Source organism: Patagioenas fasciata, chromosome 8 (genome assembly GCF_037038585.1).
Source record: "Patagioenas fasciata isolate bPatFas1 chromosome 8, bPatFas1.hap1, whole genome shotgun sequence".
Taxonomy (NCBI): domain Eukaryota; kingdom Metazoa; phylum Chordata; class Aves; order Columbiformes; family Columbidae; genus Patagioenas; species Patagioenas fasciata.
Genome location: NC_092527.1, coordinates 10577908 through 10605882, shown reverse-complemented (window position 1 = coordinate 10605882; position 27975 = coordinate 10577908). Strand labels below are relative to the sequence as shown.

General features: G+C 43.5%; 2 protein-coding genes and 1 pseudogene across 9 annotated transcripts in view; 2 read left to right on the top strand and 1 right to left on the bottom strand.

Moving 5' to 3' along the window:
* The first annotated feature begins 876 nt into the window (after nucleotides 1-876).
* Nucleotides 877-18314, top strand: NRBF2 (nuclear receptor binding factor 2). The gene is made up of 4 exons (XM_065843398.2): nucleotides 877-1051; nucleotides 13959-14043; nucleotides 15605-15645; nucleotides 16771-18314. Exons 1-4 carry the CDS (start codon nucleotides 998-1000, stop codon nucleotides 17485-17487), a joined length of 897 nt encoding a protein of 298 aa, XP_065699470.1. The 5' UTR covers nucleotides 877-997; the 3' UTR covers nucleotides 17488-18314.
* On the top strand, nucleotides 1082-9627 carry LOC136104240 (protein zwilch homolog pseudogene; annotated as a pseudogene).
* A 5727-nt stretch (nucleotides 18315-24041) lies between the features above and the next one.
* JMJD1C (jumonji domain containing 1C) overlaps nucleotides 24042-27975 on the bottom strand; it is a 160648-nt gene continuing 156714 nt past the window's right edge. For all 8 annotated transcript variants that reach the window (XM_071811668.1, XM_071811669.1, XM_065843832.2 and 5 more), the window contains 2 exons: nucleotides 25283-25414; nucleotides 24042-24950 (listed from right to left, as the gene is read on the bottom strand). In XM_071811668.1, coding sequence (XP_071667769.1) covers nucleotides 24861-24950; nucleotides 25283-25414 — 222 coding nt within the window. In that variant the 3' untranslated portion in view covers nucleotides 24042-24860. The remainder of the gene's footprint in view (nucleotides 24951-25282; nucleotides 25415-27975) is intronic.

The window sequence follows — 27975 nt, the reverse complement described above, 5'->3', positions numbered from 1 at the left end:
TCATAAAGCATAACATTGTAAGGATAAGTATCATAGGGCTCATTAAGTTAGCTGGTGAGCTTATTTGCTGTTCAGTGCCCTGCTTAGCTGATCTTTCTCAATGAAGTTTATTTTGAATAATTATTACTACTATATCGCACATACACGGTGACATGGCACTTTTGGTATCGCTGTCATTGTCACCTGCTCTCACACAGTGCAATTCCTGCAATGAAAAGCCACGAACAGCAACAGCTGTTCCTTCTGCCCCTCACGGAGAGAGCTGAACGAGACACCCTTGTGACAAGCTGCGTGCCCAGGGCTGAATTAACAGCCCGGCCCCTCTCACCGTTGCTCGTACTGGATAACGCAGCAGCCCAGGGCAGGTCTCAGCTCTCGGGGCAGGGGCTGGTGTTGTCCCTTTGCCGTGGCAGGGCTGCTCCCTGTCCCCGCTGGCCGCCTGTGTGACCTGACACCGCACCGACCTTGCTGCCCTGTCGCGCTCCATGGCCGTGCTGGCTTTTTTCCTCCCAGAAGCCGCACGCATCTACAGACCAACGACTTGCGCCACACGCAGCGCTGAATGAAAGCGGGGGGGTTGGTGGAAAATGGGTGGTGGGTGTTGAAGAAATCACGGTTGCGTGTCCCCAGTCCCCGGCTGCGGCCGTGCCCCGCCGCGGGCGCCACCTCTCCGCCTTTCGGGAGCCGCTCGCCCGGTCCCTCGAACCGATCCCCCTCTCCCCTCAGCGGAGAGGCCCGCGGACCGTCGTTGTGGCGGCGCGAGGACGGCCGTTGGCGAGGCGGGGCCAGGAGCGGCGCCCGTTGTCCTGGCGACGCCGCTGGAGTCTCGCGCGACCCGGGGGCTCTCGCGAGGCGCCGCCCGGTACGGGCCAGGCGGAAGCGGCCACGGTGTTTACAACCCGCCGGGGCGGGGACGCAGGAGGAGCGGCGCCGGGAGCCGGGCCGGGCGGTGGGGGCCGGCGGCACCGGGAGCGGCGAGCAGGCCGCCTCCGCGCCCATGTGCCCGCAGCCCCCGCCGTCCATGGAAGTGATGGAGGGGCCCCTCAACTTGGTGAGCGCGCGGCCGCGGGGTTGAGGGGGGATGTCCTGTCAGCCGGTACCACCGCGCTCGGGCCTCAGGCGGCGGCGGGGAGAGGGTGACACCCCTGTCCTTTTTCCGGTGGGTAACCGGACGGAGAAGCGGCATTCGAATAGCAAATAGGGCCTTCTCTGCTCCCCCTTGTCCCCCCGCACCTGTTCAGGGCTTGTGCCAGCTCTGCCGCGGCCGCACCGGGCCCTGGCCGGCCTGCCGGGGAGCGGGGCTGAGCGGCTGCCCCGGGCTGGAGGCGGCCCGGGGAGGGCAAGCTGTGGTCGCCACGATCCGGTCCGGTGGCGGAGGAAGCGGTGTCCAGGAAAGAACCGAACAGCGCGCAGCGGCGCGTTTGGGCTGACGAGGGGAGAAGGTGCTGAGTGCAGCCCAACTTGCAGCTGCAAGGGAAGTTCTGGAAGGAAACGTTCAGATGATACAGGCCATAGCTACACGATTTTAGAAAGTTTTGGAGACTTATCAGAACCCACTACTAAATGCTTCTTTTAATTTCAGAAGGCGAAATGCTTTCAGATCTTAAATCAATAATTACTCTGCTTAAACCAAATCTGTAAGGAGCTTTAAGTGAAACACAGATGTCTGAAAAATGCATCTTCACGAAAGTTAACGAGAGTTTAAATAGCCGAATTTGGTATGTTTCTGTTACATAGACAAGATCTAGGGTCAAGGACAGTTAATTCACCACTGCCTTGTGGGTTTGATCCAAGCTGTGTCTTGACTGTGCCTCAGATACAGTGATACACAGAGCATTCACTTAGCAGACTAGCTTTGGTCCAGTAGTCCAATTAGCCAGGAACACAGCTGTAGTGCCTCCAGGAACGAGTTTGATCCAGAAAGTGTTTAGACATTGCCATGCAAACCTCAGAGACGTGTGTCAGTTTAGTTTTTAATCAAAGCTTATTTACTCCAGCATGGTGTCAGCCCTGACAAACCGTTGCCTGCTATATACAGAGTCAGGTATTTCTGGATTGCTCTCTGTGTTTTCAGAAAAGCTTGTAAAATTGGCATTGCAGACCAGCCATGGAATTAGGGCTAACAGTGTAGCGGGGAGATGATCTATTTAGATCTGAACCAAGGGCGCAGAACTGCTCTGCATGATGCTGTCTCAGACTTTTTACTCTCTACACTGGAAGCCTGATTGAAATACGGAACAGCAGGAAGTAGAAAGCTTTTGTAACGTGTTGATATGATGGGTCTAAAGTCAGACAAACTTGTACCACAGTAATGCAGGAGGGATAAACTATAGCTGTTTCATCTACACTGCAGAAACCTTTTAAAAAGTAGATCTAGTGCATGAGCTTCTAAGGAGAATATAATAATTTAATATTAACTAGTAGGTGGCTGAAAGTAGCAGTTTTGTGACAACACAGATATCACCAGTTAGTAGTGTTTCTTCCTGAGACCACTTACTAAGTGACAAGAAGCCTGGTTGATGATCCTCTGACCACAACAGGAGTGTGCAGTTACCACACCTGTCGTAGCGATAGATCAAGACACTGCTGCATAGTGGATGATACAGGAAAAAAGTTGGTTTATATAGTTTTGTACAGAAAGTTACAAAGTTGCCTGTGCATATATCCCACTTCCTTCTAAGAAGCATCCTATAATACAAAAACTTATATTGAAACTGTGTACAATGTAGTCATGGATCATCTTACATAGAAAAATAGAAATATAACCTGTCTTTTCAGGTTGTGTCAAGCACCATGAAAACTCCTCATGACAAGAGCTTTAATGGGTGCAGTGCCATGGTTAGAACGTGCCTACATTTTTACAAGGACATGAACAGGAGTAACTAGAGTTTTACAGAGCTCTTCTATACACAGTCCTGCCCTGCAGCTGAGTTTCAGATTTGCAACAACAGTCAGGGAAGGTGCCAACCTCCAGTATAAGAATTTTCATTTAAGTTTTTGATACTATCAAGTGTCATGTATTTCACTTGCTTCTCCTATAAATCTCTTACTTAAGTCTAGTTCCTGTGGATTAGAAAAACACAACATTTTGCAAAGATGCCAAATCATCAGAGAGAAGGGGGGGAAAAAAACCCAACCAAATAAACAAAAAAGTCCCTAAACTACAAGATGGTTTTGAATAGACTAATCTTTAGACTTATTTATCTGCTATCAGTGACTTATGTACATTTTCCTTCTTTCAGTGTATTACACCTTGCTATTTTTTGTGAAATTGTTTTCTCTTTAGTTAAGGCATTTCCTTAGTATTTGCTATACTTCTTTGTACTGTAAAACTTGTTCATTAGTTGTGCATTTGAGCATCTAGTCTTAGTTACTGTAAAGCACAGATGCTGTCCTTATTTTCCTGGGGAGTTGATCTGACAAAAAAAAATCCTTAGTAGTTTTGCAGTATCCTAATGTCATTGTTTTTCTGTCAGCATGTAGCACATGGTCTGCACTTAATCGCTTGTATTGACTGTTTGCTTAGCCTTCCTAATTACAGGAATACCTTGTATTCTGCTGACTTCAATTACATTATTTTTCTGCCTTCTGAAAAACACTTTTCCTTTTTATGCATCTGGATCTTAACTAATGGGTTAAACTATCAATGATATTTCTTTTTCCTAAGTGTAATTACATTTTGGTTTTCCTAATTCACTGATTTACTTCTGTAGATGGCACTAGACAAATACTGATTTGCTTTCCAGATCTGCTTAAAAATAAAACACACCACTACTGTGGTTTCATGTTTTTTGTTTAATGAAAGTTTTAATTGTTGACCTTCAGGTCTAATGACTTCAATGAGAAATGGACCTATCTTTTTAGAATTTGGGTTTAGTTCTTCAGACCCCTTTTTTTTCCTTTTAAAAAGTTATTCTTTTTTTGTATAAATTCTGTGCTGTTATTGCATGCTTAACAAATACTCACGCCAAGTCTAACCCTATAATTCCTTCTTTTAACCTTTCTAGGGCTTGTGCTACAATATTGACTGCTGATTTGATTTTTTCTACTAAGCTGTCCTTAAGGTATTCACTGTATTCAGCGATTCTTCATTTAGGAATAAAGTCAAACAACTTTTCCAAAATCTGCTGCCACCTTCTGAGTTGTTAGAGCCATGGGAAGGTGTTTTGGGGCAGCCTTGCTACTTGAGCATTCATTTTGTCCGTACCCTTCTTCTCTCTCCATACTATGTGTGTTGTATGCTTTGCAGATGAGAAACAACATCTAATCATGAACGAATGGGTTAAAGCCCTAATCCTTATGCTTTCACTATTAAGGAAGCCAGTTCTTCAACCCTACAAGTAAAATATGTAGGTTGTACTGTGGAACTTAAAACTGGTGTGGACTAAGTGCAGTCCCTGCACTGGCAGGTAATCATATAGGAGATGTCTAGTACAGCTGAACACGTGTTTCATGCATAACCCAGTGCCATAAACAAAGACATTCTTTCACAGATTAAAACTTTTACTGCAAAAGCAAGAAATCTCATTAAAAAAGACACTCCATAAAAAAGTGCAGTTTAGAGCTTGTCTGTGCTACCTACTTACTGTAGGGGCAATTCCTGCTGCCATCTGGGTTTAAGCAGAAGATTCTGATCTTGCATCCAGCGATAATTTTAACCTTAGGTATAGGAGCAGAAGATATCAGTTAAGAAGCACAACAGTGCACTGCTGACCACCAGAAGCTTAGAAGTAACACAATAAAAATATGAGGCAAATAGTATCAGCCTCAAGAAGAGACTAAAAAGGAAGCTGCTCATTGAATAGTCTGACACCCAGGACTTCATAACTCTGCAGATTTTACTTTAATACCTCAATATCTTCCTACAGAATATTTGCTAAGGAGACATACCACCTCTATCTTGTATTCTTCCTACAAGGTAATAGCACTTTGTATAGTTTATAATAAAATACAATCCAAAATCTGGTGAATATCTATTCCCTATAAGTTTCTTGCAGTGTAAGGGACTCAGCTTAAGGAGCTGATTTTTTTAATGAAAACCAGAAAGCACAGACCAGTGGCTGGAGTGAAAATAACACAACAGAATATGTACTGCAAGAATCTCATATAATGGATGCTTTTAATGTTAATGCTGTAAGCCATTGGTAGCAACCATTCCAGTGCAAGCCAATCAATGACCTATTTGAAGAACTGGTTTGGAAGTGAGGCAAATACTGCATCCACACAAGGGCAAAATAACAAGCAGAATAAATATACAATATGGAAGTGTAGGAGGAGCATCTAGGAACATTTACCAGAGACCAAAGGATTTAAACCACATGGGCAAATATGTTTGAGACCTAATGCCAGCCTGCACCTCTGTTACTTTGACTGTAAAAACAGCAATATTGTGTTAATCTACAGAAACATCCGCTAAATCCAGTTTGTTGTCTTTGTTTGGTTTTGGTGGTGTTTTTTGGTTGTTTTGTTTGTTTTTTGTTGTTTGTGGTTTTTTTCCTCCTAATAAAGCTTGATCTGAAAGCTGCTATAATTGCTCTTCCAATCTAAAATGAAAAAAAGAGAGGCAGATGCACTCAGTTCTGAACTCAAACTAGAGAAAACAAACTTTTAGGTAATAAAAGTGGAAATATAATTATATACACAGGCCTAACACAAAGTCTGCTTTTACCGTGGTGGTGGAAATATAAGATGTGAACCCACAGAGGCAGCAGCATATCTGAGTAAAGTGACTGAGGTGATGCATCAGATACTCAGCTGAACAGCCAGATCAGTAATAGTCTCCTTAGAAAAGCTCAACAGCATTGTGTTCAGTCATACAACCACTGTTAAAGCACAATACAAAACTGTTGCATGTTACACATACAACACCTTGCTTCCAGTCAAGAACATAATTAGCCAAGCTGGGGTGGTTGACAGAAGCATTATTTCCTCACTGGCATCTGTGCCATTTGGGTACTTACCAGCAGTGCCTTTCCGCTGCGTCACGCTGGCATGATGTGTGTCATTGAGTCATGCAGTTCAGCTCTGAGTAAGCGTACTCAACAGTTGAAAGACCCAACTCACAGAGGCCCAGGGAAGCAAGGCACTGAGGTTGGGCTGAAGTGTTTCTGCCGCACTCATTTGAAATTGTCAGTCCTCGAATAGTTTGTTTACTGGACCATTTGTTGTGCTGATTCAGTTATCCCTACTGAGGGTTAGCTCGGTGGCTGTAACAGCTTGAGCCATGTGGTTTAGGGCTACATATAGGAGTGAGATTGGTTTTGTTTATTATCAGGGCAGTGGGACTGTTCTCATTTAGCTCATAACCTCCAGTTAGGAAGGCTTGTGTAGTGCCAGCTGCAGCACTGTATGTGGGAACAAGAAAAGCAGTACCAAAGCTGCTGAGAACTGTAGGTAGACAAAACGGCTCTGACAGGCAAGTTGAAGCATTTAATGCTTTTATCGTACTAAATGAATGAAAAGGAAGAGGATGGGGTTGATTTGACTATGCATTAGTTAAAGGAGAACAGACCTTAATGAAGTTGCAGGTGATCAAGGAAAGAACTGCAGTATTCCTGGATGGGGTTTTGAAGACTCCACCTAACATGAGCAGTGTGAATGTGAGTTGGTGTCATTCCAGATCTCTTAGTTGTATTTGCATGGTGAGGAGCTCAGGCTAACCATTTTATCTTACATTTGGAATAGGCTGGGAACACACACGCAGTCAATTAGAGCTATTTGGTGAATTAATGTTGGTTGCCTAAACAACCGGTTCCTTGTCTGCCCATCTATTTAAATTCTAATAGTATTGCTTACAAGCAAGTTGAATTTCAACATATTTACAGTTCAATACAAAGTGAAGAGGCTGTTAATAGTGAGAATACATTCTCATGAGCATTTCGCGTACTTGTTTTGCTCTATAGTTACACTCACCTGTAATTTACAGTTGAGTCATTGTTCTGTCAACCTTGCTAAGTACCAGCTTTCAAAGACAGAAAATTGAGATAGCATGTGGCTAGTGGTGTTGCTTGAGCAGCCACAATGAGTTCTGCCATGTTTTATTTCTCCTTCTCTCTACCTTTCTCTACAGAATACAAGGAGTATTTTTAAGGAGGCTTGCTTCTGTTGATAAAGCTACACATTACCGTTTCTTTAGGCTTAGCGGCACATATTTTCCTGTTATTTAGCATGTTACAGTAGAACTTGCTATTATTTTCACTTTTAGTGTAAATGCAAGCATTTTTCCATAGTCACCCTGAGTCTTATTCATCATGATTGCACTCCAAAAAATATGGCAATGATTTATTTTTGGACCTCTCAGGTTGTTTTCCACTTGTATTCTCTCTTAGTTCCATTTTTCAATGCATATGCAGACATATGCATTCAAACCTTTCTAAATTTGTGATTTCCTGTTAAGAACGTGCTTGAAAGAGACTTCTGTGTCTAGCACTGACCGAACATTTGTGCAGTGGAAGGAGCAATGGTGCACCACATCATCCCACCCTTTGTGGCCTGCTGTTGTAAACATCCACACAGAAGATACTTAGCACTGTTTGGTACCATATGGCAGCAATGCACCATGCACTCCACGGAATCACAGAATGTCAGGCATTGGGAGGGACCTCAAAAGCTCATCCAGTCCACTCCCCATGTCAGAGCAGGAACACCCAGATGAGGTTACACAAGAAGGTACCCAGGCAGGTTTGAATGTCTCCAGAGAAGGAGACTCCACAACCTCCCTGGGCAGCCTGGTCCAGGCTCTGTCACCCTCACTGAGAAGAAGTTTCTTCTCAAATTTAAATGGAACCTCTTGTGTTCCAGTTTGCACCCATTACCCCTTGTCCTACCACTGGTTGTCACCGAGAAGAGCCTGGCTCCATCCTCCTGACACTCACCCTTTATGTATGTGTAAACATTAATGAGGTCACCCCTCAGTCTCCTCTTCTCCAGGCTCAAGAGCCCCAGCAGCCTCAGCCTTTCCTCATAAGGGAGATGCTCCACTCCCTTCATCATCTTCGTTGCCCTGCGCTGGACCCTCTCCAGCAGTTCCCTGTCCTTCTGGAACTGAGGGGCCAAGAACTGGACACAAGAACTGGAGGTTCTTAGAGCTCCCTCAATAGAGGACAAAATTGGAGACTCTGAAAGCAACATATATGTTGATATGACATGGAATACTGTAGATAAGATTCTGGAGATGCCCCCTGTAACTTTAGCTGCCACGCTGAATATTATGCTGGAGCCTGGGGACTCCAGAAGTCCTGTCTGTTGGGTGTACAGAGAACTGCAGTTCTTGCTTTGGCTGAAGGTTTGAAGATGGGTGTGATTGAGTGGCCTGAGCCTTTGGAGCCTGAATCAGCTGTTGAACTGGTCCAGGAATTTCTGACTGATTTAAAGAGGAAGATGGATGGATATTGTACATCTGGAAACAGGAATGAAACAGTGAAAATCAAATCTGATGCTGCTGCAGTGGGCAGTTCAATAACATCAGTTTTCAGTGAGTGAGACCTGGATTTTGCTGAACAATTGTGGTGCAAAATGAAAAGCATCAGTTCCTGTCAAGAGCTGGTGGAGTGTTTGACACTGATCATAAAATCCTTGGCACATGGTGATATACAGCCATGGATTCATCAAGGCAGTAGCAGTTTGCTGAGTACATTGGTTCAACACTCTTATCATGGAAAGACAGAGATTGTTTCCCTCAGTGGCATCACTCCAATTCAAATGCTTTTGGAGGTTGGTTTGGATAAGATGAGGAAGGATTATGTCAGTTTTTTCACAGGCCAGAAACTTGCAACATTAACTACTTGGATTACTTGGTTTCCACATCAGTAGATCTACAAGAACAAGTTCATCATGTTCGAAAGCTTCACCATATGCTGGAAATAATGATCAGCTCTACAGTCTTACTTCATCTTAAACATGAGATCCTCTTCCTCTTGACACAAATTTGCATAAGGAAAACCCTCTAAATGAGAAGCATGTGTTTCAGCTGCCCATCAGACCAGCACTCATCAAGAATTGCTGTCAAAATGGTCACCCAGAAATATGGAAGGTGGACATAAACAGTGGGTGAGGTCCGAAAGAGGTTAAAACAACATGGCAAGTTAGTACTAATCCTCCAGTTGAACATATGATGTCAAATAATACAGGTCTCTTTTCAGATTCTACCGTTAACAGAAGCCATGAAGAAGGAATGTATTTTATTACACTGGCCCAGTGCAGTCAGGTGCATTTCATATAGCTGTGTATTAGTTTCCAGGCAGGCACTAAACAGGTACAGTAAAGGGGAAAGATCAGTTTTATCTGTGTCCCAACAGTACATCTAGAAACACTGTGGTTTGAAGGAACACTTGATGTCTGACTCTTCCCTTCTCCCATATACATTATTCGAAAAATGCCCCTATATCCTTAAGGAAACAAATCCCCAAACAAATCCCTCATCTCTGAAAAAAAATACCTTCATCTTTGCTTTCAGCAGTAAGAGAGCATAGGTATTGATCCCTTCTGGCAAAGATAACTGGCATCTACAGTCTGTAGCATAAAATGGATGATGTAAGCAGCAGCTTCTTTGCAGTTAGCTTTCCTCAGGCCCCATCATTTTAGCAGCTGGGTTTTGCTACCTTTATTTGTAACTTTATCATAGCAACTAAGGCACTGTAATCTGTGCTTCATAATCATATTAAAATATATTGCTTTCTAAAGAGTCCCTTACAACAAACAGAAGTGGCTGTAAGCTTAATGTCTTGTGCAAGGGGCTTTGTCCAGTGAAGAGCTGTTCCCATTAGAGGAACAGGGATAACCAAAACATCCAGAAGACTATCCATCTCAGCTACAGGAGGACTGTTGCAAATTACTGCTCCTAGGAGAGGATAGTAGACTTACCCTATTTGCAAATGAGTAGTACTACATCTACCTTTCCAAAATATGGTAGAATTGAACAGGTTTTTTTCTGTTACTCTTCCTTCTATACTAGCTAGCCATCAACTAGAATCATATGGGAAAAGCAGCGGCTTTTTTTCTTTTCTTTTTTCCTCCCCACCCGAAGCTAGGATCATATGGTGGTAATCCTTTAAGTGGTAATGCTGCACAGACTCTAGAAAGAAAACTAGCGTTTTTATTTTTTTCATTTGAGGGAATAATAAGAAATCTGGCAAGTGGCCCTTTGGCTTAGTTTCTCATGGCCTGCAGTCACATCATTGTCTAGTTTATATTGGGAAAAAAAAACCAAGTTGGGTGTTGATTTTTGAGCTGCTAAAGAAACCTCTAGGTAAAGAGGAAAGCTGCATTGCTGCTTTACAGGGCTGTTTGATTTTTTTTTTTAAGTTCTGCTGCTCAGAGATTATATAGGCAATAGTTTGGGTTAGCTGGATGGAGAATCAAATAGGAACATTTCTTTGGAATAACAATACAAATAAATCCAGGTGCCATCCCTTATCATCTCAGCAACAGTTGGAAATTTTGAAGAAAGCTGTCTAGCTTAGCTGCTTCTGTAGGTGATGCAGAGTGGATCACGTAATGCAATGAGTCACATGCAATCCCTTAAAAACTGAATATGCTAAAGCAAGGTGAGGAAGCTTTATAGCTTGGTCATCCTTCACTCACACCCGCTTCCTCTTACAAGAGCTGAGTTGTTACACCTGTCCATTTGCCTACTGGGAAATCCTGCTCGTCTGGATTGGGAGGGACATCTGCAAGTACTTGTTGACCTGCTTCCCCCCTTCAATTCCATAGCTCGTTAATAAATTATAGTTATTCTTACACCACATTCCACATTCATTTCCAGCACTGCACCTGGAAGAGGAAAGATAAATCAGATATATAAACCCACTACAGTTATGCAGCATCTGTTTCTGTAATCATCACAGCAGCAGGACCAAAGTCAGAGTGGTCCTGCATGAATCTGTTGGGAACGAGCATAGCAGCTCCAGAATTGTTGGTGTAAACACCTTCCTCTAGCATGACATCAGACCAGGATAAACTTGAGATATAGGACAAATTCTTCCATTGCCAGTTTTATAATGGGATACAGGCTACACCAGTTTCAAAATAGATTTGCTAACAATGGTTGGATGCCGTGTGGCTAAGCGTAACAGAGCACTAAGAATAAACCAGCAGACTAGACAAGAAGTAGAAGCTTATCCATGATACATGGCTATTAAGCATCCAAGTACTTCTGCTGCAGCTTTATCACTTGCTGTGGGGAACCAGCACCACTAATTTCCTCAAACTGCTAATGATAAATAATCTGCTCTGAAAAAGGAAGAAATTCCTTGGTCTTCCACAGTCAGCTAATTGGAACAAATACAGGGTGGAATAAATGAGCAAATATTTCCTTGTCAAACTGGCAGGAAAACATACAAAGTAAGGAATGCCACCCCCCGGACTGACTGCAAATCACCTTGCTTTCTCACTCAAGGCTGTGCTGAAACTGATTTTTCTCTGCTGCAGTTTGTGTTGTTTCCACTGGGGAAGTCTGTTGCTCTGCATCGGATTAAGATGGCCTGACATCTATATATTTAGATGTCAAGCAAGGAAGGCATTTTGACCTTGCAATTAGAGGATCCTAGCTTTTCTTTTTGCTAGCATCTCCGGACTGTTGTTTTCCTAATTTTATTCACAGTCTAGCCCAACTTCTTCGGAGTCCCTTCAGCTTCACTGGGAGTTAGTTGAGAATGGAAATAATTTAATTGCTCAATCAAATAACAACTGACTGTCCTCAGATGTTCTGCATGTGCCTAAGTGATTTGAGTAAGGTCATGCTCCAGTAGTTTAAAACATATGAAAATAACCAGTGAAAACACACTCAAATTCTTATAGGTAGAAACTAACAAATAGGGCCAGGCCCCTGGCTTGTTGAACTGCTTCTTTAGCTCTTCTGTCTTGAGCTAACCTGTTTCTTTTTTCGCTGTTTTTTTTAGACCTGCCCAGCCAGTTTGTAGAAGCAGCTGTGTCAGTACTGATATATTGAAAAAAAATTGTTTTGCAAGGAGCTAGCTCAGGTGTTTTTATGTCCTTGACATAGCTAATTTGTAACTGGATGAGCTGCCATGAATAACCAAGGAGATGGCTCCAGATGAGCTGATACCGTTTGTTCATTCCTGGGGGAAATGAGTTTATCTTTCTGGCATATGTCATTTGTAGGAGTCCATGGAAAAAGGCCATAAAATAGGTGATTTTTCCAATACAAAAACACTTCCTCTTCTGAGATTATTTACCCTCAGGGCAGAAGAAACAGGGAATGCTGACAGTGCTCTGAGGATTGAATGGAGGTGAAGAAGAAGAATATAACCAAAAGATTTGTTGTGAAGAGTCAAGGAGCCGTGGTTAGTGGTGGTTTTGTTTTAAGAACGCTCCATTGGAGCCTATGAAATCAGTTTTAGAAAAGCCAAATGTCTAAATGCAGTGATACAACTGTTAGGAATTGCTTAAGAGCAGCTGTTGCCCAAAAGAGTGTTTTCTGTAGAAGTCATTCTCTTTTGTGGTGTCAGAGCTGCTAAAATTCTGGTAGAAAATGGAAGTTACTGTAACACTGTAGGTGATAAGTCAGTTTGGAGGACAAAGGTGACAAATTGACCTGCATTTTTGGAACTTATTTTTTTTAAGTGGGCATTAGTACTAGTATGATGTTAGTTCTGATAGAATTGTGTTACCGTCCTGTTTGGATTATCTGACCTTTGATGCCTCTACCGGCACTTCAGGAGACAGGGAAAAGTGTTATTTCCATAAGACCGGTAGGGAACCAGCCATTCTAACATCTTAGGATATGGACAAATGCACTCATTTTTATGTTGATCCTGCACATGCTTAAATTGAGTTGGTGATGTTTATTCGTCAGACATCTCAAGTCTGATGTGTCTTATGCTTTTATTTGAGTGAAAGGAGAGAATAGAGAATTTGTATGTGTCAGAAGCAGAATTAGAGAAGCAGATTTCAAGGCTTTCAGCTCTGTTTCCCCTACAGGTTCAGTCAGTATAGGTTTGGTAAAGGTTTTATTGAGAAACAGTAACCCCAAACAAAGAAACAGGCAAACATGTTCTTCAGAGTCACAAGTGTTGTGTTGTTTCACAGTCAGTGCCCAGTACCTGGTGTCTGTTTACTTTAAACTCAACAGGTAGTAAAGCAGTCATGAATAGTCTGTGTTACTGACAGTCTTGCCAGTTAGTGACTGTAGCTTTTTGTATTACACAGCTTGTCTTGTAGGAAGTACCATGAAATTTGTGTCTTGTAGTAATGACAAAAAGACTTGCTTTCATGAATGTCGCAGTGCTGGTTATGCAATACTGTTTCTCACTAAAACATATGCAAATACTTGCATCAGTTGCTTGATTTCAGCAACATCCTTAGTTTATCTTAGTAGTTTACATTAGTGGCTTACAAATAGTAGTATAGACTTAACTGTTGTACAGCAACAACGTGACTTTGATATCTTTAACCGTGGCTGTGACGCTTCCATTAATTGGTGTAAGCTGCAAACAAAGAAAAAAATAAAATCCAAAGATCTTTTGTAATTTCTTCACCCAAGAGGCAAGGCCTCTTGGGCTTGGGGCAGCAGAAAATGTCAAACCAGCTGTAACGTAATTCAGATATCTTGAATTCTGCCAGATAAATTGGTCCTAAATACTTACAGCCTCTCATAACTTCTTATTGCCTACAGGTCTTTTTACACGCCTACACTAAATGTCTGCCTATAAAGGAGAATGTGTACTTTCTGAGGAGCAGCTTCAAAAGGATTTTGTTGTGTACACACCATCTTTGCTGCATTAACCAGCCTCACTTCTTACCTGTACAATACAGATTCTTGAAAGGTAGTATTAAGGAAGAAATCAAATTATAAAGCTTGGAAGCGAGTGGGAGATCTGAGCCTAAAAGCCTGAGAATTGGAATCGGTACAGGTTTCTTAGGTGTACTGATTACTTTTAAAATGGGTATAACTATTTGTCAGTTAACCCTCATCAATGTACTGTTCTTCTTATTTTAAGGCTCACCAGCAGAGCAGAAAAGCAGACCGTTTGTTGGCAGCAGGGAAATATGAAGAAGCAATTTCTTGTCACAAAAAAGCTGCTGGTGAGTAGGTATTTCTCACATTCCGGCTCTTAAAATAAATTTCTGGATTTGCATGCCTCATGTAGGTAGAATATCTAGTTACTTGCAAAATTTTTATTCGTAAAATGTGAATTCCGTTTTCAGCCCAAATTAAGCATCCTTTTGGAAACTTTTTTCTAATATGAGCGGCTAAAGTCAGACGTTTCCAAAGTTGTTTTCATTGGGGGTGGTTGTCACTTCGAGGGCAGTTCTTGACTCAGGATGGACACAACACCTTGTGTCCTGCACGAACTGAAGTTGGAGACCCGCTGTAACCCAGTTTCACTTCACACTTTGTATTTTCTTCGCTGCTTTCATAGCTGAAGTCACCTGCTTTCTCTGTTGATTAAGCAAATACTTAGACAAATATTTGCTTACGGAAGTTTACTTACTTCCGTTTCCTAATGATTGACTCAATAGCGCTAAGAACAGGTGATGAACTCAGCTTTCTCAGAACTCAAGCAAAATGGCAGATTGCATCACAGGCCTTGACCCTGCGACTGACAGCCTCTCCTAAGTGAGACTTTGTGCTCTTACCTGTCAATTTAACTGGTCATGCTTAATTATTTGTGTTGGAGTCCCTCAGCTGCCTGACAGCACAGCAACTGCTTGGCAGAAGAAGAAAGAGGATGTCTTAATTGGTGCAACAAGTAGGACATTTCCAGTGACAGGGCTTGTGTGGAGACAAAATAAGTGGCTACTCCGAACATTGTAACCTAGATACCAGGCGTTCTCACTTGCCATTCATAAATACTAGAAAACCCCATAAAATGAGAAACTGATCATTTCTTTGGTATTTATGCATACTCAAAGCAATGAGGGAGAGCATTTGCATTCTAATAGGCAGACTTTTCTGATTGGTTTCCTTCACTTCATATACCAAGACAAAACCCAAAACTGCATTGCATGTTTCTTGCTTTTCTTTGTCTGATGATTCTATGCCATTATCTTACATCCTTCCAAATATGGTTAAGAATTTCTTATACATTGTCGTTTTCAGCACTAGCAAGATATGCTCAAAGTCTAAAGTGCTGCTCTGAGTCTAAGCCAGCACGTTGATTAAAAAGATGGGGAACTACAGACTATACCTCTTAATCAAGAATATAATTTAAAAGCATGACTTCATAATACTGGTGTGCCATGAGTGAGAGGATTTTACTTACCGCATTTTGTCTTAAAATGCTTATATGTTAAAAGTCTGGTCCTCAGCTGTGTTTCTTCCCTTCATGGGAAAGTGGTTTTGAGATTTTCTGGAAATGGCTGCTTTCCTCCTCTGAAAAACAAATTGGAACAAGCTGAGCCGACAGGATGCCATGGGAAGAGTGTAGGGTATATTACATGATCTTACAGTAATTTTTTCAGACTTTTGAAAAACAGCAGGTGTTTCCAGTCACTGTAACTTGGTAAATACTTTGCCTCTGGACTGCTGCTTTTATGAGGGGATTCAAAATACAGAAGCTCTGAAGCCCTTTCTTAATTTTTATGGAAATGTTCAGGTTTTGTAACCCTGTCTTAAGTGTTTTATCAATTTTCTTTTCTGCAGCATACCTTACAGACGCGATGAAGCTGACCCAGTCAGAGCAGGTGAGACCAAAATGCAGCAGACACAAGAATTTGCCATAGCTCTGTTGTGTGCTTGTGTGTCATATTGTGCCCTGACTCTTCCTACCCCTCTTGGGCATTAGCCTCTGCATAGTTTTCTGAACCCATGGCAACTGCATCAGGAGTTTTAGAAGTGCAATGCTTCCAGTCTTCCTTGAGTGTTTTTCCAAGTTTACGTGGAGCAGGGACAACAGAACTACTAATCCATCCAAGGATTCTTCTACAATGGTTTCTAGTCTGCAAGACATCTTTAAGTAGGTGATAAAACTAGTTTCATGTTTAACTTTTGCTGTGAGACACTTAGGCTGTTTTGCTGAGACACAAAGCTGAGTATCTCACCTACAGTCTGTAATTTTGGTTTCACTCATCGTAACTAGGGGATCTCCAGAATATCAGCCCTACACCTTTCCTTATTCATTGCATAAATCTATCTGCACTTCTGTAGCATCAGGCTTTGAGTTACCCAGTATTATTGAAACAAATAACCCTTGGAGACTGAACATCTGTCTTTCCACCAAAGGGTCATTCTTGTGGAAAAATTATAGCCTCTTACCCAGGTGGTTCCTGGGTAAGGACCATGCTGCCCCCTTTTTTAAATATGGGCGAATCATTTGGGACCATGTCTGGCCTTAGACACTTTTCTGCTTAGTGTTGGGTGTTATTAATACATCTACACAGATAACGTGGCAGAAGCATACAAATAGTTTGTATTACTTAGCTGAAGTGTGGCTGTGCATGCCAAGTGAATCTCTTCCTTATGGGTGTTGGTCATAGGTCAGTTTAATTCCTCCTACCTCCACTCAGAGGTATTGCAGCCTGGTTAGTGACTTAAAAACAAAAAACAAAAAGACTAAAGGTTAACTCACTCCTTCGCAATACCAGCAGTTATGCCAAATTTGGGTGACATAGCTGCATCTGTTGCATTGCACAAGCAGAGAGCACTTCCTGTTGGATCTAGTATCTGAATAACAAAAACGCCTCACTCTCCCTCAGGCATGCTGTGATGCTATTTATGTAAATATTTACCTACATGTAACTTTACATGCATGAATATTCAGATGGGATAAGGGATCAGCAGTTAAATTGTTTAATCTTGTTCTTACTCAGGCTCAGCTATCACTGGAATTACAAAGGGATAGTCACGTGAAACAGTTACTGCTCATCCAGGAGAGGTGGAAAAGGGCAAAGAGGGAGGAAAAGCTGAAGGCCCAGCAGAATGCTGACAAGGAAATAGCTGCACATCTTCAGACTTCTCATAAGCCATCTGCTGAAGACTCTGATGATCAAAATATATTGGTTCCTGTTACTCAGAGATACAGCCCTTCCACAGAGAAACATCCACAGGATATTCAGAGTGTCTTCGACAGGGACCCGGATACACTATTATTTCTGCTTCAGAAAAAAAAGGAGCCGGTGGAAGCATGTATTGGGAGTAAAGCTCCAAAAGATGACAAAACAATAATAGAAGAGCAGGCAACCAAAATTGCAGATTTGAAACGGCACATAGAATTTCTTGTAGCAGAAAATGAGAGATTAAGGAGAGAGAATAAGCAGTTAAAAGCAGAAAGAGCTAGACTCCAAAAATCTCCAGTAGAAAAGGAGCTGGATGTAGATGCTGACTTTGTTGAGAAGTCAGAGTTGTGGGGTCTGCAGCAACACTCAGAAACTACTTCTTCAGCTGCAAGTTGGCAGAAGTTTGCAACAGCTGCTGGGAAGGCAAAGGACATTCCAATACCCAACCTTCCCCCCCTGGACATCCCGTCCCCTGAACTCCCTCTGCTGGAACTCTCCGAAGATATACTGAAAGGACTGATGAATAGTTAAAACCAGGAAAAGTGCTCAATGTAGTTACCCACACTAAGAAAAGGGAAAACCACCAGGACAATGGTGATCTGAGGGCAGAAACATCTTAACACAATCCTACTGTTGGAGAAAAGGCATTAAAGCAACTTTGTTACTGTGAAATACACATCATATCTGATCTACTTCATAAAAGTTAAAGGTACCATAATCGGTATAAGATGGCAAGCTCTTTAGTCTTTCTCCCAGTGTTTCATACCAAATGACTGCCTGGAGAATGTTTCAAGTAACACAATCCTTCAGGGTTTTAAAGTATGCTATATGTAATAGTTATCTATAATGCCATAAATGATGGTGCAGAACCTAACTGTTATGGTTGCCAGTTGGCTGCCACTTCATATTGAAAAATGCTTTCTAGCATGAATTTAAACTGTGCATTTCATTATGCATAACTTTGTTAATTCAGATACAGTGCAATTTATACACCTCCTAGATGGATTTATGTGCCACGCTCTAGACTCCTGCGCATGTTAACCTCAAGTCAGGAGAAATTTTAATTTCCATTCTATGAAGGAACCAACCTCTTACTTCTGTTGACGAGGTTTTTTTGGAGGGTTATCTGTTTACACAACTAATCAGGGTGCATCGAATCTAGCTATTGGTTTCTGTATAAAGTGACATTGTTTAAAGAAGAAAAGTCTATGCTTAAGGAAAAATACCCTTTTTGTTTTCAGTGATGCATGAATGGAAGTCATTCTAGCTGGCAGTATTCAATTGAAAAAGAAATTGTTTACAGCTTAACCTGATTCAAAAAGGATATGAAAATAAAAAACAAGGTGTTTTGACACTAAGCATGTGTTAAATCTCTATAAATGCTGCAGAGTATAAAAAACAAATTAAGATTCATACTAACAGTGTAAGTACACACGTACAGCTGAACTTCTATGTTCATCATCCAGCAAATAAGGGAAGCTGGACTGAATTCTGAGGGCCTTGCCTGTATGTGCAGCGACTTGGCTGGTCGCTGCCTGCTGATGCCTGCAAAATGCTGTACACCCCATGGCCTGTTGCAGCCGGTAGTAGGGCCATTAGTTAACTTCAGCTGTTACTGATTAATGAAAAGCGGTAAGTGTTGCAAACTACCCCATTTTAAGTTATTCTTGTGCTGTTACAAGGTAAGCTCGCTTTCTAAGGGTACATTTTTCTTCCAGAATAGACCTGGAAGTGCAGCAAGAACACCTTACTGCTCTGCAAATTCTCCCCTTACCTCTGTATACCTGGTGTCTCCTGTGCTTGCTTGAAGGAGAATAGGGACTGGAGGCTAGAAAAAGCCTGTAAAGGTAAGACAAGACAGGTTCATCAGAGGAAGTCCCTTGTAGCAGGTTTAGCAGGTGGCCCCCCAGAAGAGCTGTGTGTGACCTGTTCCAGGTCAGCCCCCGCTTGCTGCTCCCACGGAAGGGCACGTTACATTCCACACCATCACCTACCGGCAGGGGAGCACAGTGTTTCTATTCATGGAGGTAAAGCAAAGAAAATGGTATGTGCTCGCAAGAAGGAAATAAAATCATTTAAAGCACCTATCCCATGTCACTGCCAGGGATGATAGCCCAGGCCTGTTTGCTACAGACATTTCAGCTACCTCTGCTGAAGAGTCAGGATTCTGCAGCAGTGGGGTATGGAAATTGTGAACTCTGCCTCCTGTTTTTAACTGCCCCCTCATATATAGCTGCATAAACAAAGCCCCAGATCTGAAGAAAGCTCCTCTATAGGAACGCAGCCAAGCAGGGGCACTTTTGAAAGTGGTGTTAAAACTTTTCTCTCTCCTGCAATGCAAATGTTTGTTTGTTCTTGCAGTCTGCCTGCTCAACGCGTGGCTGCTGCTGAAATCAAGCTCCAGGCAGCGTGGCCTGGCACCAGAGCTTCCCACTCCCGTGAGTGACACAGGAAGGAAAACAGGTGTGATGTTCCCTTTAACAGGCTAGGAGCAGTAAGTAAGGAATTCTTCAGTCTGAATTCAGAGCTAAGCTGTTACACAGTCCATTTAGAGAATGCAAGGTTGTATAGAGAATACTCACCACTAGAGGACAAGTTTTATGGATGTATAGTTATAAATCTGAGGCCATTCCTCTTCAGTGTCTGTCAGCAATTAGTTTATGCCCCAACAGTTTAAAACCGGTTTAAATTATTACTGCCTTTCAGCTCGTTGAGTTCTGGCATTGTGAAATGATAAAAAGAAACCCCCGGTTTTCCTTCCCTGCACCTCTGGCTTAGCTGGCGTTATTGTTTCCCCTGCTCTTCCACGCTCCCTTCCACCCCCCCGGCGCTGTTTTCCCCCGTCTCCCGCACAGAGGGGGTTCCCCCGCACCAGAGGGGGTTCCCCGCCGTGTCCCCGCAGGCCGCACATTCCGCGGCCGCCGACCGCCACCTGGCGGGACCCCCGCGCCGTGCGGGCTCCGGCTCCAAAGCCGCTTTCCCCGCCCGTGGCTGGTTCTCGCCATGCTACGTTAAACTGGCTGGTGCCCCGAGCCTTTCCAGAATAACGGGAAGAGCAGAATGATGTGAATACCGCGCAGAAAGCAGCGATTTTGCACGAACGATAGCAGCAACAACAAAGCGGTAAGTTGGTGGTGGTCACGGGGCGCGTAACCAAAACCTGGCACTGTACATGGAAAGATTCCCACGGGCAGGGAGGGTGATCTGTATTGTTTTATACTGAACAGAACTAAAAACTTCTGTGGTCTGTTATTTCAAAGCGTCTCACCAAGAACCAATTTTAAACATGTGGACAGACACTGACTTCTATTCGTAGGCTTTGCTTTACCACAGAAACCACTCGTCTTGGAACACAAATATATTATCTCTGTTGAATATAGCAAACATATGCTTTGCAAAAAGACATTGTAATTACCCAAGCTCTGGCTATATCTCCACAGGAGAAACTAAAGAAAGTCAACTGGGAAGTGACATAGAGTCTCTTGAGAATAAAATCTGCAGACTGTACCACCGGTTGCTACTTAGAAAGACAACTACATACAAAACACAGAAGTGTGGGGGTTTACATTTGGTTTTATATTCAGGCAAAAGAGGATCTTGTGACCTCTTCATCTGACCGCATTTTCAGGAACTCTGGCCCTGAACTCCTTGCTATGCTCCTGTCAGCAGCAGCTCTTTAGCCATCTGCAGCTGCTGGTGACCTGTTCCCATGGTGGGGACTACACCCTGTCCAGGCTGCCTTTCCCACCAAAGGCTGGACCAGATGAGCTTTCAAGGCCTCTTCCAGCCTGAGCTGTTCTATGGTTCTCTGAAAGCAGGCTCGCTCGCTAAATAGGTGGAGAAAAGCAAGTACAGCTCCAACACCTGATAAAATCCCTTACTGAATTGGACTAAAATACAGTGGGAAACAAAATCTGTTGGTAGAACTGTTCAGAAGTAATCAGAGCAGTAAGTGTGGCTGCCACAAACCAGGTGTAGGCTGGACAGCATTTGCCAGACCTTTCAGCCCAAGTTATGTGGCCCATGGAGTTCAACTATATAAAAAGAAGTTCAACTGCATGAAAAGTTCACCGCTCCCTACAGACTCAGAGCTATGGCTGTGTTTTCTTCCACCTCCTCTCTCTCCCATGTTTGTTTTACCAGAAGTAGCCTAAACTTACCCAGGCTTTTTGTCTTGTAATCATTTCAAGTGTTCCCTCAGGCCCATTTGCTGCAGGAGTGAAGGTATTACTGAGATCAAACAATATGAAATCCTTAGAGCTGTGAAAATACAGGATTTCCTGCCTCAGAGCTACTAAACCCTTCTCTGTAATTCCACTAAGGAAGCACAGAGCTACGATAAAACCACATGCCCTGGGACTGGAAAAAGAAACAGGCATCTGTGTTGATAATATGTTGTATTGGTATGGTTGGAAGGTACCAGAAATGTTCACTTTGAAACAGAACAGTAGAAATCCTTCAGTCTATCACTTTGCTTTAGAAAGGCCCACGTGTAAAATGCAACTGTTTGCATCAGGTAAAACATGTATTTGATTTGCTGTGAGGCAAGATTTTCCTGCTAGCTATGTATATATCTTAACTTCCTTTTCAAACCCTACGAGAACAAATGAAAGACGTGCAGAGGTTAGTTTGTGTGTGCTGCAAACGCTGCAGATCATTTGCTCCCTGGCCAGAGTTTCCTAGGCTGCCCCGCTGAGATGGAAAGAAAGGAACGTGGCGGAGGACACTGCACCAGAGGAGCCCTCACGCCATTGAGTGCTCCCCTGCCCTCCTGGGGCACACGTATCATGGGAACGCAAAGGCAGAGAAGGAGAAGCCGCAGGCAGGGCTGCTGACAAGGCGCAGGTCAAGAGGTGGGGAGCAGGAGCACAGTGGAGAGCTGACACCCAGGCAGAGCTGGGGGCCAGGAGGGGAGAGCACGGCAAAGGCTTGGGCTGGGGTCACGAGAGCCACGGCAGCTCATCCAGCGCGGATGTGGGGGAGAGCACAGGCATCCTGCGCGGGAAAGCGGCAGAACGGGTGCTGGTGGCTGTGGAAGGAGGAAGGAAGGGAAATTCCCAGTTAGGGGCGGGGAAGGCTGTCAGCTGTGAGAGCAAGAGAGAGCTTGACAGGATGTCACAGGAGAGGGTACAAACAAAATTACCACCTACTGAAAAGGTCAGAGAGCATGAGAACGTAGCGCTGATCAGATGGGGGTTCGGTTTACACACACAGATCCAAGCGATTTCTGTGAAGCTGTAAGAGTAGAATAAATAGAATTTAAACACAGATTGTTATAACCCCCTACATCTGACCTGCGTAATGGGGACCACGGTTTCACTGCCAGCACGTCCAGCGATCCAGTAACTGCTGTTTCAGCTAAACCGCGTCCACAGCCCGCCAGCCTTGCTGAAATTCTTCAGGCCATAGCAGCCCTTTATTGTTTGCTAATTACTTACAACAGGAAGAAAACTGCTGTGGTCATTTACAGCAGCACAGTGGATGGAGATGATGATAAGGAGCTGGAAAGGGGTGAGGGAAGGAGGGGGTGTGTGGTGAGCAGGGCATCCAGTTTGGATGATTTTGAGACATGAGTTTTTAAGGACAGAAAAAAAGAGAGTAAGAGTTTCATGGAGAGCACAGCAGATCAAGACATGGTACCTCATATTCTTGTTCTGCGAGCTGACAGTCTTCCTGCACTCAAACAGCTTCAGCCGATCTCATCAGATGCTTTCACCTGTATTAACAACAGTTGAGACTGTAGACCAGAAGATCGGAAAAATATGCCCATTAATGGCTCACAGAACATGGAAATCGTTGAGGAGGGAAACTAACCTGGAAACAAACCAGCTCCCACAAACCCCTGTGCGGTCTCAGAGGTCTGTGAAAATCCGGGTGGTGCTGGCAGTGAGCGCAAGGCAGCCCCACTGCTGCTCCCATTGCCTGGGGAGCCAGGAGCTCCGCTTCATCCTGACACAGCCAGAAATCTTAAGGCACTGAGTAAGCTGAATTTGGTACAGTAAATATAAAACAAAACCAGAGAACAACAAAAACCAAACACAAAACCCAGAAAACACTAGAGATTTTTTTTGCCTCATTTAGCAATATTTGGAGTAGCTGTTACCTTTAGCAAGTTCTTGTGCTCTGCTAATGCATGTGACTTGCAGTTTCTTTGAGTGACAGATGCTTTAGGGCGCTCCCTGCCACGCTCAGCTTGTGCCACGTTTTCCTTCCTCACTCACTTCTGGCTTATTCCCCTCTGAATAGAGGGAAACTGTGTCATTGTTGCAGGCAGTTTATGAGGCCATCCCACCCACACCAATTCCCAAAGCTGTTTGCAAAATGCATCAGGTTGTGGTTTTATGTATTGCAAATCCAGACACATCAACCACAAATTCTTAAAACTACACACGTGGCGTAACTAGCGTAACGATTTACTATAGATAAACTCTATCTAGTAATCAAATTGACTACAGGGACGCCCAGCACACGGAGCGAGCTATGGTACAGCTCACAGCCCCGGCCTGAACAACTGCTCTTTGTGCAGGAAAAACAAGGGGGATATGGCATCTGCAGCAGGCATGCAAGTTTCAGCAGCCTCAACAAATTTTACAGATGTTAGAAGTACCTCTCAACTCAGGGAGAATATTTAGACTTAAGACTAAAATTCACTCATTGGAAATGTAGGCAGTTTTAATTGTTTTAATAATTTAAATCCATGCACACTTTTCAAACTAACTCCAAGAGCTGGAATTCTGCTCAACTGCCTAACATTTATCATTATTAAATAGAAACAGATACAAATCTTTTTTTTAAATCCATTATTTTGCTATATGACTTGAACTGTGAAGAGCCAAGACGCTATAAAAAATGGTTCTATAGAAATTCCTTTCCCCCTTTGCCCCACGTAAGTGTTGGATTATTAAAACCAGAACAGAAGCGATGTTTGAATTGTTTGGTTCTTAAGGAGAGGCTCTTTCTGGCTCAGCCGCCTGGCTGTGCAGTTCAGTCTCACACCTGGAGAGGGCAGAGCGGTGCCCAGGAGCTGCAGCACAAACACAAAACACACATAAAACAACGTGAAAAACAAACAGCAGGAGACAACATTTGATAAAGTCATTTTAATGGAAAATGTAAAACCCCTTTCAACTTCAATGTACAAAGCATGTGTAACACTTGCACTTTTAACAAATTAAAGCAAGCCAATGTTTTAAAAAAATACATCATTGAATGTATATATGTATATATTTACATAGCATATTAAGTTTAATATTTAGCTTTAAAAGTTCACATAAATTTTACCAAAATGAGACAATTTTTAAATAAATTACACCTTTTGAAAACGTTTAATTGTACACTGAATAGCTTCAATAAAATACTGAAGTGTCTGTATTTAATATCTACTTTATATACTTTATATTTTACAAAGTTTACAATTATTTGGCAGTAATTTTCAGATTATGACATGACTGCTGTGCGGACTCAGCAAGATCCCAAATGCAGGCAATAGCTGGTGTTGTGTCCTACTCTCACAGTAACTGTCTCAATGTAGTGAAAAATATCAGAATTATTTTAGCAAACTGTACAAGTCACATTTACATTTGATCAACAATATAGCATAGAACTTTGTCGTTTGTTTTTTCTTCCAAAAATAAATACATCATCTTAAATCTTTGACATTTCACAAACTTCATGTACATTATAATACAGGACAGCAGAACGCTGCGGAACTGTTTGCAAGTCTAACATGTCATCACAGTGGCTGTGATATGAAGCTCTACCGTCGCAGTGTCATTAACAAGTAAATACTATGAGGATGTTTTCTTGGCACCGATGGTTTGTGAAGCTTAAATTAGTGTGCATACTGTTCATAGATTAGAAAAAGTAACCTCCATTTGATGTTAACACAGAAAAGCAGAGCGTGCTTAGTTTTCATCCATGTCTTCCATTTCGCCTTCATGAATCTTCAAAGCTCTCACCATTTCTTTAACTGCATGATACAAGATATTTTTAACCTGCAAGACATCAGACATGTTTTAGTAAGACCTATGACTGAGGAACTTTGAAAATAACTGGCTTTAGGACAGAGCCCTAAGTAGCGGATGGAAAAAAGGACAGGTACGCCGAAGGCAGTGCAAAAGGAAACACCTTTTTACACGTTCTAAAATGTGACATGAAATAAAACCAGCAACTCGAGCCCTGCACAGCCCTGCCGTTCAGGCTGCTGCTCATTGTTATTCTGTGTGAACAGCAGCGAGGAAGTAGCTCCACGCACCGCTCCGCATCCCAATGAGCCCCAGCACGCCCGGCCTTCGCAACAGCTTCCAGAGCAGAATTCATTTCCTACCTGCAGTTTATCATCATAATTGATTTCTTCCTTTGACAGCCTCAGCTCCTGCGTTAAGTGAAATGACTGTACAAGATGTTCTGGAGACACAAAGTCCTCAGTTACTTGAACGCAGCTGTGAAAATTTTGCACCTATCCAAAGAAACAAGAAGAGACTGATCATTAGTATTTGGGGGTTATTCTTTGGCAGAGATACCTGAGAAACGAGTGGGCTTCGAGATGTCTTAAACCACAGGCTTATCAGACAAAAGGGTGTCTTCATACGCTCTACGCAGAGAGCAATTAAGCGTATTTGATTTATCTAATTTAGCTTCTGGCAAAAGGTACATACAGGCTGAACAGTGCACATCTGCCTGTGCTCTGGCGTGTCTTCCCGTAGTCAGCTCTGACATAACTCCACTGCCTGACCCCGCTGCACAGCCACCCCACACCAGCACGGAGCGACCCTGCAGCACCGTGTCCTGCAGGCCCTGCCTCCTCGGGCCACTTGCTGCTTGTGAGCTGACCGGCAGCTCCTGTTTGTCCTCTTCAGAGACACGCAGCATCAGGCTTTCACTCCAAAACCTTTACAAATGACACTGGTTCTTCAGCATGTCAAAAACCTTGTTTTCCCAAATTCTAACTGCTCATAAAGTGGTGCAACATCAGTTCTGCAAACTCACCAAGCCCTGGGGGCGGGGAGGCCTTTGTCATCCCAGGAAACAAACACTCCCACCCTGCTCAGTGCTGATGAAGATCTGCATATTTTAAGCTCGAGCCTAGCAAAATCTAGAGGTTTTTACTGCATACTCTAAAATTTCCATTGTGATACCTGACACTCAAAGAAACCTTCAGGGCCTCCACAGTTGAGGACACAGCACTTCATTTAAAAATTATTTTTTTTTCTTCAAAACCACTGCCCAAGTCTGATTTTACAAGGTTAGCTTGCCCCTTCACAGGTGAAATCCCAGAGGTGACCCCCAGCTCAGTGCTGGTGTTGTACATGGGGTTTCTCCAGCCTCGTAATCATCAAGGACAAAGCAGTGCCACTCCCTCCTGCGCATTAATCAGCAAAGAAGCCATTCCAGAGAGGAAGAGGGTTTGTTGATGCCACACTATTTGCAAACAGCAGAACGCCAGGAGCGAGGAAACAGCTGCACAAGCACCACTGTGAAGCTCCCGCTGCTGCTTGAGAATTTCCTAGAGCTTTGGCTGAAGCGCCTCTGCATAGCGCAGCCAAGCTGCCGGCTCCAGCCCCCTCTCTTCCCTCGCAGGCTTCTCACCCTTCTCAAGTCTCTACCTGCCCCTGTTTGCCTTTCCACCCCATGCAAATCCCACACTGCTCTTTCACTTCCTCCTCACCTAGACAAGGTTTTATTGATGCCCTCTCTCTCCACTGCAAGACCAGCAGTATTTGTTGCCCTCAGATCTTTTGTTCTGCTGCACTTTAAACCTCCTTCCCTTCCAGGGCCTGTCTGATCAGCATGCCAGTCTTTGGGGGAAGACAGATTTTACCTGACAGGTCTGGTACTTACCATGGGAATGCCCTGCTGACAGCCCACAGGCACTCCTATTTATAATATTTATGATCCAAGCTGATACAATGACACACACCAATAAATATGTTCAGCGAGGATTCCCCGGAGGTTCGGGGATGAGGACTGAGCGCTCCTGTGACTGCGCCAGTCCCAGCTAAACCGCAGCAACAGCTGCTCCCCAGCACAGGGCCCAGCAGATGGGAGCAGCATCGCAAAAGGGAAGAAAGGGCCACAGCCACACAGCCGCTCCCTCCTGTCCTTGTGTCCTGCGGGGCCAGCGCGCAGCTCTGCACAGCAGCTCCCACACCTTTATCCTACATCCCTATCAGAGCATTGCCGGCATGTCACATTACCTCCAGCGGGTTATTTTACAATATAGAATCCTGCTGTTAAATCAAGACAACACCACTACAAAAAACGTCATAATTACCTGTTCTGCTATGAGCAACTTTTGCACGTAGCCTGAGCAACATGTTTTAATCACCAGCTCAAGTATTTCTATCTTTTAATTGATGACTAAACTATTTTACAAATTTGGATAAGAGTCACTAAATTAAAACTGGGGGGGGTCATCCCCAGAGGATAGTCACACAGGGTGACCCACAGCAGAGCACCAAAAACAACGAATCATTCAAAAAGAACAGAAACAAACAAGCTTTTTTTAGCTGGGCAAGTTTCCAAGGAGAGCTGAGGGCTCCTTGTTGGAAGTACCAGAGAGAGAACAAGGTCCAGACGTGAGCAAACAGGGTCACTTCTGAGCTCCCCTACTCATACAGCCAAGAAGAAAGGAGATACAGCCCCACAATGCATCACCCACAGTACATTCAGGGAAGCATGTGCAGAGGAGATCAATCCAACACTGTGCCTACTGACAGTTCACCCCCAGGAGAGCAATTCCCTCCACAACAGCTACCGACAAGGCCACTCCGATCGTCACAGCTCACAGGAGAGGCTCTCGCTCCACCCCGGCACCAAACAGCTTGGCTTTGCCTGCTGAAATGATCACAAGGGGGATGTGACTGCTGGCTGCAAGTACAGAGGGAGGAGGGGGAAACCTGGGAAATAATAAAAGAGAAGAAACACACAGAACCCCCTCCATGTCAGAGCAGTAAAATTCTAGACCAGCACATCAGAAGCAGTGGTGTGACCAGAGTCCTAACTGGCTCCAGGATGGCA